The sequence below is a fragment of the Danio aesculapii genome, chromosome 4 (assembly GCF_903798145.1).
Source record: "Danio aesculapii chromosome 4, fDanAes4.1, whole genome shotgun sequence".
Classification (NCBI taxonomy): domain Eukaryota; kingdom Metazoa; phylum Chordata; class Actinopteri; order Cypriniformes; family Danionidae; genus Danio; species Danio aesculapii.
The window spans coordinates 27,652,429-27,664,103 of record NC_079438.1 but is presented as its reverse complement, the minus strand read 5'-3'; the positions used below and the strand labels follow the sequence as shown (position 1 = coordinate 27,664,103).

Sequence of the window (11,675 nt, the reverse complement as noted above, 5' to 3'; positions counted from 1 at the left end):
TATTTTCACTGCTAGCGTTGTGAACTTCCAACTCATTAGCCATATTAGATGCCTGTTCGTTCTGTGTAGTACAACTACTGCCTGATGCTACATCATCTTTATCTCCTTCAATCGTTTTTTCATCAGATCTTTCCACACGCTCTACTTGCTCCCTATGGGGACAGAAAAGACGTTTATGCCCCACATCTCCGCAGTCAAAACACTTCATAGTCCCCGAGCTAGCATACACCGTATAATATCCCCCTCCGCGCTTGATGTTAAAAGAAACATCCAATGACTGTGTCTGAGATTCCAAAAACATGAACACTTGCCTCTTTAGCGAGATTACATGTTTTAAACGAGCATCTTTACATCCAAGAGTCACCGTTTTAATACCACTTGCAAATTTACCAAACCTACGCAATTCCTGTTCAATCAATTCATTTGGAATAAACGGTGGAACTCCTGAAATAACCACTCTAGTTGAAGGCACCGATAACGGTGATACTTGAACTAACATATTATTGATGAACACCCCATTCTCAATCAGAGTGTAGACAAAAGCCTCTTCTTTCAAAAAAACAACAGTAGCTTTATTCATTCTAGATGCATAAGCTATGTTATCATAACCAACCTGTTCACCTACCGCAAGCAAAGCCTTATCCATTGTAACCCCGGGTTCCGTAATAAACCGAACCCCGTGTCCAATGGACAGCGGCGGCGTCACTACGGACGCCATTTGCCGCGAAATTTTCAATCAATACCACTGTCATTAAATTCTTAACGTATCTAGAAACAAATAATCAATAAATGATGTCTTACCTTTTACATGCGTGTAGATAGAAAAGACAAGATTCCCACAACCATGTAATTATCAAACAAAAAAGAGACGCAAGCTCTCCATGCACACACTCACACACAAACGGAAACCCGAGAGAGAGAGAGAGAGAGACCAATAAATAATTCATGACTGATTCATTTAACTGAGATAACACATTTTTAAAGTTTCAATCAATTTACATATAAGGGCACATGTTTCTTAAATAGAAAGTGACCTTCAAAAGAACTTGTATGCCAATTCATTAACACACTATCTTTGTAGACCATACCTGCATGGCTCCAGCAGTTTCTCTAGATTTGCCAACTTCTCATATTCAGCATTTGTTGGGAGGGCCAGATTGTGCTTCTGCTGAGAGCGTTGTGTGCAGTGCGTCTCTGTTGCGCCTCACACGCTTGATCATCTCAAGGGTGGAATTCCACCGTGTTGGAACATCTTGCACGAGTGACTCCTGAACTTGTCCAAGGGAGGCTTGCTGGACATTTAGCTCATCCGAGTTGGCCGGACTGTGTTTGAAATGTCCGACAACTTTACAACACTTGGCCAGTGCACCATCAAAACCACCTTCCCGAAGTGACATTACAATAGCTCTCTGTACAACATGCGCAACACAGGGCAAATGCTCGAATGGCAGTATCCTCCCTGCTGCCATCATATTAGGAGCGCTGTCTGTTCCAATAGTGCTGATTTTGTCAGCTATCCCCCACTGATTAGCGACATCGAGAAACTGCCTGGCACACGCGTCTGCAAAGTGACGCTCCTCTGTTTTCATCACACCTAACGAGAAGACAAAGTAGATCAGAGTAAGTTCACTAATAGTAGTAAACAACTAGCAATCATCAAGAAGCAAACATAATGTGGTGGTAATTCGTGATAATCAATAAGCTAAGTAATTAAATTATGTCATTTAAAATTATACAACGTAGCCTACCTTAAACGAAGGAGTGAAGTTCCCAGCTGGAATCAATGATGTGTACAGTAACGACGTGGTAGTTATCATTGTTGACAGATGTCAAATGGTCCCTAGTCAGTGCTACACACCTTGCCTCTACCATCGTCTCGTCTCTTGCGGCTTTCTCTGCGGCATGCTGGTCATGTATTCTCCTCATGATAGTTCGCCTCGCAGGTAGTTTGTAAGATGGGTCACCTATGTCCGCCTGGAGAACAAGCTCGAGCCCATCATCTTCAACCATGCTGATGGAATGGCAGCAGGTGGCAATCCACTGAGCATAGAGATTAGTTAACTTGGTTGATAGAGCTGTGCTGACGTCTTGCCTCGGTTGCACTCAAACATAGTAGTTTGACGACAACTCTTCCCCTGCACTACATCAGTGCTTGGCCTGACATCTTCTGCATTAGCTAAGGGATGCTTTGCGTTTAGGTGGTACCTGAGACTGGAAGAACTCCTACAGTAAACTAATTTTGCATTGCACAAGGTGCAAACAACCTTAGTTTTGTCCAGGTTTCCATTGGGAAGCTTCTTAAAAATAAATTGTCCCTGAAGCAAACCCGGAGGCTTCGTAGCCACATCCATGTTAGCATGTCACGTTTTTGAGGTGGTAATTTCACAGTAGGAATACACACAGGTTCGTAGACTCATTCTCGCCACCTACAGTGCAATTCGGCCAGGATTACATCTGCGCTAATACATGATAGCTTGCATAGTATAGACCCAGCTCCCAACATAACTTTGAGAATAGATTAACGGCGATAATTTTTTTATCGTGTGATAAGAGTCTTGCATTAACGCAGCCGTTATTAACGCCGATAACGGCCCAGCACTAATATATTACCGTTAAGTGCACATGATCAGTACAATATGTATTGCATATTAATAATAATTTGAATGAACAGATAGCTGCAGTCCTTCAGTAGTCTGTTGAGTACTGAAATTAGCATGTAAGCTAACAAATCACTCATGTTCTCATTCACAATAGCGACACTGGGTTTCCCATACACTGATTTATTTGTAGTAATGTGGGAGTTTTCACATGAACGTAGCTTTAAAGGCAGCCAGTTGTCTACGGAAAGAAAACTTGTTTCTTTTCTCAAATTAGTCCATCAAAATAAATGTGTCGTGTTTTGTAACCAAAGTCTTCATTTCTTACCCACAACACATCAAGATTTGATCAAGTCAAAATCTCATAACCTGACACAAATCTGATCTGTCGTTACTGGCAAATGGCATTGTGTAGTCTGAACAGGGCTTTAGGGAGTCTGCATTGGTCGGTCACTGTCATTGCCTTATGGCGAGTTCACACTGCACGAGTTTAGGCTGACTTTCATTCGCCAACAAGTTTTTTGAAATTGCAGACAAAAGCCCAAAATCGGAGGTAAATCAGTGTTTGTTTACTCAATTAGACAATGTGAATGTTCAAAAAAACAATGTAAGGGTGTAGAACAGTGTTCCCTGCATCTCCCTAAACATTTTCTCCTCCCTAATCGTTCTAATTCTGTTCAGAGCTGACCATTTGATTGGTAAATTAATAAACTATTTGCAAGGGCACTCAAAAATATGTATGTATTTTTTACTTGTTCAAACTACCTAATTAAAATGAGCTGAAATAACACGATTCTTGAAATATCATTGGGACAACTTAATTTTTTTATGTTCAATCCACATAAATTTGTTAAGTGTTAAGTTCATTTAATTTGTGTTGTGAGAACATGAAAGATTTGTGTAGAACCCTGCAGTTTTTACAGTGTGTGCAATGAGCACAAATAGGGATATCGGTTCATAATAAAGTTGAAAAACATTGTCAAATTTTGCTGTATTTGGCTTAACCATTCTTGGGTGGCTTACCAATGTTTAGATGACTCTAATACATAAAATAAGTAAGCTGACCAAAGTTCTTATGACAAGAAGACTTTATTATAGACAAGGAATAGTGCAGATCCTCTGAAGTCGTCGGTCTTCAAGTAACTTAATCCAAAGTACTGCCTGCGAGACTCTACTTTGTAACAAAGGATGTAACCCCTCGGAGATTACCCAACTGCTGTGGTTGGGTCACAACTTTTGAGTCCCTGTAGGTCATTTGGTTCACACCTTTTCAGATGCAGATACTTGTTTGCATGTGAAACAAGCCACACAATCTATCAACATATAGAGTTATTTTGCATTCTTGTAGCCCGGTAGCAACTCTCACAACCTGGTACTGAACTGTGTGCCCTGATCTACACTACAAAACAGTTGTCAAAATCTTCACCCCTCTTCAGCTATTGAGTTTACATCTTCAGGTGTTCAAAGGGTTTCATTATCAGTAACTTGATATGTATTCAAAAGTTCACACTTGTTTGCTGTCCCGGGAGAGAGCCCTAAGCTCATAAGATCCTCGAGGCCTGGGCTCCCTCTCGTAAGCAGGGTGAGAGGGGAGTTTGAGGTCAGGTAGATCTTGATGAACTCCCCAGACTTGTTTCTGTTCAGACTTGTTTCAATTACACATATAGGAATGGCTAAAGAGAGATATACGGCTTACTAAGAGCTCGACTATGCTGCCAATTTAGAATGTTCAGTTTACTTAGCTTGTGTGTTTTGGACTGTGGGAGGAAATATGAGAACCCGGGGAAAATAAACTTCACATTTATAAATAAACTTCACATGAATGAACAGCTAAACTACATGAACAAGCCGCCGTTTTGAATATACCTGTGTTTGTGTGGACAAGGCCTCATTTTTGAGGACGCTGCTCTCCATTGTGAAGCTTCAGGTGAGCGCTGAGGCTTCTTTTATGTTTAAAGCCCTTTCCACACTCACTGCATCTAAAACGCTCTCCTGAGTGAGTCTTCATATGTTGCTTAATGGTGTCTTTGCGTGTGAGACTCTTTCCACACTCATCACATGTGAACACTATGGTTCCAGTGTGACCATCCATGTGGTTCTTGAGGCTACCTTTGGTTGTGAAGCTCTTTCCACACTGAGCACATACAAACGGCTTCTGTCCGGTGTGACTTATCATGTGGTGTTTGAGTGTGCTTTTATATGGGAAACTTTTACCACACTCTGTGCATGTGTAAGGTTTCTCTCCAGTGTGAATCCTTATGTGGATCTCAAGGTCTTGTTTTTTACCAAAACTCTTTCCACACTGTTCACAGGTGTAAGGTTTCTCCCTAGTGTGAACTCTCATGTGAACATTCAGGTTCTGCTTTAGACTGAAACTCTTTCTACAATGTTTACAGCTGAAAGGCTTCTCTCCAGTGTGAATTCTCATGTGCAGTGCAAGGCTTCTTGGATTATAGAAGCTTTTTCCACACTGTTGGCATGTGTACGGCCTCTCCCCAGTGTGAATTCTCATGTGCAGTGCAAGGCTTCTTGGATTATAGAAGCTTTTTCCACACTGTTGGCATGTGTACGGCCTCTCCCCAGAGTGAATTCTCATGTGGGTTTTAAGGCTTTGTTTTCGACTAAAACTCTTTCCACACTGTTTGCAGGTGTTTGGTTTCTCCCCAGTGTGAACTCTCATGTGAACATCAAGGTTTGGCTTTTTTCTGAAACTCTTTCCACACTGTTTACAGCTGAAAGGCTTCTCTCCGGTGTGAATTCTCATGTGGGTTTTAAAGTCTTGTATTTGACCAAAACTCTTTCCACACTGCTCGCAGCTGTAAGGTTGCTCCCTAGTGTGAATTCTCATGTGGACTTTAAAGGTGCCATTTTGCCTAAAACTCTTTCCACACTGAGGGCAAGAGTAAGGCTTCTCTCCGGTATGAATTCTCATGTGCTCTGCCAAGTTTCCAGCATGATAGAAGCTTTTTCCACACTGTTGGCACATGTACGGCCTCTCCCCAGTGTGAATTCTCATGTGCCTGGTTAAGTTTCCTGTACTATTGAAGCTTTTTCCACACTGTTTGCAAGTGCAAGGTTTCTTCCTAGTGTGAACTTTCATGTGAACATCAAGGCTTGACTTTTGACTGAAACTCTTTCTACACTGTTTACAGCTAAAATTACACCCAGATTTGGATTTCCGAGGTCTTCCGTGTGATGAAGTCTTTTTAGTCAGTGTAGGTTTTTCATCAGTCATTATTTTTGGGGGTTTCTGCTGTTTCTCTTCTATTTCATTCTGTTGATGAGTCTCTTCTTTCAGTACCATCAGGTCTAAAAAAAAAAAAAAGTTAACTTTAGTATGAAGGCTCAAAGTGACAAGCAAGAAATGGATGTTTTTACCCAAATATTAAAATGACCTTACCATTTACTCTCCGTCTAGTGGTTTTAAACATTTCCTTTATTGTGGAACACAGTAAGCTAAGTTTTTTTATAGATTTTTAAAAAATATCTTCTTCATGTGCAAAACTGGAATATCACATAAAAGATGTGCAAATAAAGCAGCGTTTCCATCCAATGAATTAAAGAGAACAACATCGTCACTTCCTGATTAACTGGTGCCAAATATCAACAGTAAAAGCAGAATTTACTGTGATAGAAGAAGCTACATGAATCTTTTCTTTATTTAATAAATGACTTTTTACCTTAGAGGACAATGCCGACACACAATGAACACGTGGTGACGTTTGAAGCCATAAGAAGCTGAGAACAGACACTCTGGAGGCAATTAATAATATATTAACATTAATACTGAAACGGTTCAGACCTTTTAGAATGACCAAAACAACATTTCAGATGGTTTACAGTATGCTCAGCCTGCTGGTTTGTGCATTCACACACATTTTCATCATCATATGATCTCTTATAACAAATCTTTTTTAACACACATACTGGAATTTGTTCAGTAAAAGTGGTTGCGTAGTTTACGTAAGTTTATCTTCTCTTATCGAATAAAAAGTTTGTCCTTTTCAGTTATGCGCATGTTTTTATGCCTATATTTCAAAAGTTATGTGCATCATGACGTTTCCATCAACCAATTTTATGCTCATAGCCTATCCAAAATGCATATAAAAATAGGTGGCTGGAAATGAAAGGCTAAGCGAGAAAAACTGCTTCATCTTTAAAAAAAAAAGTGGAGGAGACCGACAGAAACTTTATTTAGAGAATAAAACCTGCTTCTGACCAGGTTAGTTTCACAGAGTAAGTGACCACGGTGACTGACTCCGAGTTAAAGTTACCTCTCTTTCAAAAACAGGCTACTTAAACAAGTGTCTTCATGACTACACATACAAAGAAAAACAATCCAATTAGAAAATTTGACTTTGCAACATCAAGCAGCTTTAGGCATGGGCCAATATAAGATCCTGACAGTGTGATAACCTTGAATAAAAATATCACGGTTTCACAGTACTGTGATTACTGCTCTAAAATATATTCTTTTAAATGTCTGGGTAAAAAACAAACACTTTTTTCCCTTTAAACACAAAATATTTTCATTTGAGAAATTTTTTTAAGTATGTTGGAGCAGTAAATATGTTAGGCTGAATAATTCAAATGCATCATTGACTTCTGCTGTCTTCATTTGTTTCAAAAACAGATTTCTTTACCATTTAAAACGGTATCTTTGGATATCTTTTCTGCTGGAGATACTGTTGTCCTAAAACTTAAAAAAAAAATGTAAAAAACCTTACATATACCGTAGGGACGGTACAGCAGAAAATATTGGCGGTTTTAAAACCTCAAGTTTTTTTCAAACCGGGGGATACCATGAAAACGGTTATCGTCCCATGCCTAAGCAGCATAACACTGTTTTTAAGATCTAAAAATTCATTCCTTAAAAAAAGTCTCAAGCAAAAAGATTCCAATGGCGGCACCTGCTGGTACGTGAACAATATGGTGAATATTGACGAACTTTACACTCAAATATTTGCATATCATCAGCATGCTGTAATCCATTTCTTAAGCAGCAAAAGTCATTTAGACTAGTTTGTTGGCCAGTTGTAGTCAGTGCAAAGCTAAACGTTATTGTTCCACTATAATTTGTTAGTTTTGTCTCACGTCGTCCCACAGCAACATCATATAGTTTAGAATACTGTACAATGTTTTATAACAATTAATTATTTTAGTGTCCATTTCATTCAGCATATTTAATATTGGGGACATCCACGCTTTCTGACATACTTTAAACCAGAGTTTCTGCAGGTTTCACCAAGATAAATTTAAGACTTTTAAAGACTTTTTAAGACCATTATGACTGAAATGTTAGACTCATAAAGGGCTAAAGGCTAAGGAATTTTTCAAATGGCCCAGATGGAAAAGATTTTTATTTGCCCTATCAAAAAAATAATATAATTTAATGCATTTAATAAAACAATAATAAATTAATTAAAAAAATTAAATATATATATATATATATATAACTTTTATTTATTGTTTTAGATATTTCTTAGCAAAAGATCTTAAATATTGTGTAAAAATAAGCAAGCTCTACTTGTATCCACACACTTTTTTCCAAAATAAACTTTCTTTTAAAAAATAATAAAAATGAACAAATGCTTTAAAAGTTTTAAAAATAATAAACTAAATCTATACACAACAATCTGTCCAGGTCGATGTCCTCAGCAGTAAATACATGAAGCATGTTTAAACAAATGTTATTGTAAAGAAAATAATGAAATTATTATGATAAATAGAGTTAAAATGACCTTTTTAAATGAAAAGTTTAAAGTTTTATTGAGATGGATTGTTGGTGATTGTATGGGTTTTGGCCAGATTTGGTAGCAAAACATGAACAAAGGAAAATGAAGACTTGTTTAAAATAAGATTTAAGAACTACAACACAATATTTCAGTAAATTTAAGACTTTTTATGGCCTAAAATTGTGATTTTGGAATTTAAGACATTTTAAGACCCCGCAGAACTCTGTTTAAACACAATAGCCCTGGCAATTAGTTATTATAATAACGATGTTATTCTAACTCAGATACTATCTGTGAGAACTAGTAACAACTACTAAAACAACTTTAAACTCATAAAGAAGTTGATGAAAAAGGGTTTTGGACAAATTGGGTAGCAAAACATAAACAAAGGAAAATAAAGACTTGTTTAAATAAGATTTAAGACCTACAACACAATATTTCAGTAAATAACAACTACTAAAAACAAGATTAAACAAAGAAGTTGATGGAAAAAATGGATTGTGATCAACGTGACATATGCAAATGGAAAGTACTAAGCCGACACTTTCACTGTAATAGCAGATGTCTTCTATGAGAATACTGTAGGTCAAATATCGTCAGCTCAGTTAAACATTTTTATTTATTATTTTTATTTATTTTATATAGTGCCAGTGCTCAAGGACGCTTTACAAACAGTAGGAGAATAAGAAAAGCAATAACCTTAAGAGGGTAGAGAAAATGGGAGACTAATAATACATAAAAGAATGACAAAAGACAAGAGAACAAGTAACGAAAGAAACCCATTCATGTCTTTCAATGGCTGTTTCCATCCACTTATTTTGCATATGCACATAAAAAAACGGTTGATGGAAACGTCATGCTGCGTATAAATTTTGAAAATGCACATATGCGCATAACTGAGTAGGATAAACTTTTTATTGGATAAGAAAAGATGCGCATAAATCACAATGGAAACACTTTTACCGAACAAATTTCAGTATGCGCATTAAAAAAGGTCATGTGATTTTGTTATTAGAGATCATGTGATGATAAAAATGTGTGTAAATGGACAAATCAGCAGGCTGAGCACACTGTAGAACCATCTGAACTGTTGTTTTGGTCATTCTAAAACACCTTACCGTTTAAGTCTGAGTGTTATTATATTATTAATGACCTCCATAATCAAGAGCGTCTGTGCTCCGCATCTGACACCTTCAAACGCCACCGCGCTTCACTGCGTGTCAGGATTGCCTTCTGAGGCGCAAGTCATTTATTAGATGAAGAAAAGATTGAGGCAGCTTCTCTCTATCACAGCAAATTCCATTTTTACTGTTGATATTTGGCGCCAGTTAATCAGGAAGTGACTATTTTGTTTACTTTGACTCTTTGAATGGAAACGCTGCTTTATTCACACGTCTTTTATGCGATAATCCAGTTTTGCGCATAAAGTTTATTTGCCTTTTGGATGGAAACATAGCTCCTGAGTGTTTATGTGCATTTAGGAGAACTAGGCAGCACACTCAGGGCTGCAAGATGATTTAATTTAGTATTCTTATTATTAAAATATATCTGAATGAGGATCAAATGACTGAGTTGGTCTTTGAGAATGAAAATCAACCTGTTTGTTCCTGCAGATCTTCCTGTTTGACTGTGAATGTTTCTTCAATCTTCAGGGTCTTCAGTCTCCACTTTAATAACGCCATCTTTATAACAGTGTGGAGATCAGGTCGCTTCAGCAGGAGTTTTTCTCTGCGTTTGGACACTTTATCCTGTTTAAAATGAACAAAACAATGAACAGAAACAAAATAACTTCTCTTCAACACTTGCTTCAACAGTTTCTTTATATGAGAGTAATTGACAAAAAGAAATCAGGTAAGTCTGAGTAAGAAACAATAGCCATAAATGAGCTGATTAAAATTAGTACTCCCATTCTTATATATAGTGATGTTTACTTTATGCTGTTTAACATAGACATTATGCTATTTAATAAATTAAACCTTCATTAAAACACTTATTACACACATCTCTCGAATTTTAGGTATGTTGTTTCTTTATTGTTTAGTTGTTTTATTTACTTTATTGTCTGCTTACAGAAATGTTGTAGCTCTTTTTTTTGCACAAGACAATTCCCTCTCTGGTACAAAAAGTTTATCCTATCTTTACTCAAACAATAGTCCTCATTACTGTAGTAAAGAGTACTTGTTGTTTAAAGGGTTAAAATAATATTGTCAACAGCAGGTACATTATTTACCACTGAATTAAAAAAAATGAAACTTTAATCAATCGCTTTATATGTGTAAACACTTCAAAACAAACCTTTCTCCAGTTGAATCACAACGCGGGAGCTGCGCGGGCTTATGACGTCACACGCCACGCCAAAACAAAAGTCTTTTTTTTTTTTTTTTTTTTACCTTTTTTGCCACTTCTTCCTCTTCTTGTGTTTTTTTTGGCGGTTGGCAACTAGCTTTTGGAGCATTACCGCTACCATCTGGATGGAGTGTGATTCAGGAGTTAACTAACCCATGTATTTCTTATAATGAAACAAAGCACTACAATTTATATATATATATATATATATATATATATATATATATATATATATATATATATATATATATATATATATATGCACACATATAAAAAAAAATATATATATATATATATATATGCACACATATAAAAAAAAAAAAAAAATATATATATATATATATATATATATATATATATATATATATATATATATATATTATATACATACATTCCCTTCCTTCTGCATATTACAGCTACCATAGATAACTGTTTTGCTATACACTAAATTATATTACTTAACCCTGTGTCTTTCAAAATGTTATAATCTTATCTAAAACACACATCATCCGTGCTCAATTTTAAGCTAGTCTCTATGTTAGGTTCCACTTGTTTTTCCTGTAACTGTGTGAATAATCTATTTCTTTCTGTGTGATATGTTGGGCAGTGCATTATTACATGTTTTACACTCTCCTGTTTGTTATTACACTCACACATCCCATCTGCATGTTTATTGATCATATGTAATGTACTATTGAGTGCTGTGTTATTAAATCTCATTCTTGTGAACTTGTCTTCTTCCTGTTTGCTTTTCCTTGTTTCCCTACCTTTTCCTACTTTGTTCTGTATGGTGTTATATTGACGTCCTGTACTCCATTATTCCATATATGTTACCATTTTCCCCAATACTTTAGTTTTAACAATACTTTTGATTTCTGACTTGCTGTATTTGATGTTAATGTCTATCGTAGTTTGATGTGCTGCTTGTTTTGCCAACTTGTCTGCCATCTCATTCACACTGACCCCTATTTGTGCTGGTACCCACAACAATGATATG

General features: G+C 36.6%; 1 protein-coding gene across 1 annotated transcript; it reads right to left on the bottom strand.

Moving 5' to 3' along the window:
• Positions 1-1,133: 1,133 nt before the first annotated feature.
• LOC130223499 (gastrula zinc finger protein XlCGF57.1-like) lies at positions 1,134-10,014 on the bottom strand. The gene is made up of 3 exons (XM_056456343.1): positions 9,930-10,014; positions 4,572-5,906; positions 1,134-1,594 (listed from the first exon to the last, which is right to left on the bottom strand). Exons 1-3 carry the CDS (start codon positions 10,012-10,014, stop codon positions 1,134-1,136), a joined length of 1,881 nt encoding a protein of 626 aa, XP_056312318.1.
• Between the last annotated feature and the right edge of the window lie 1,661 nt (positions 10,015-11,675).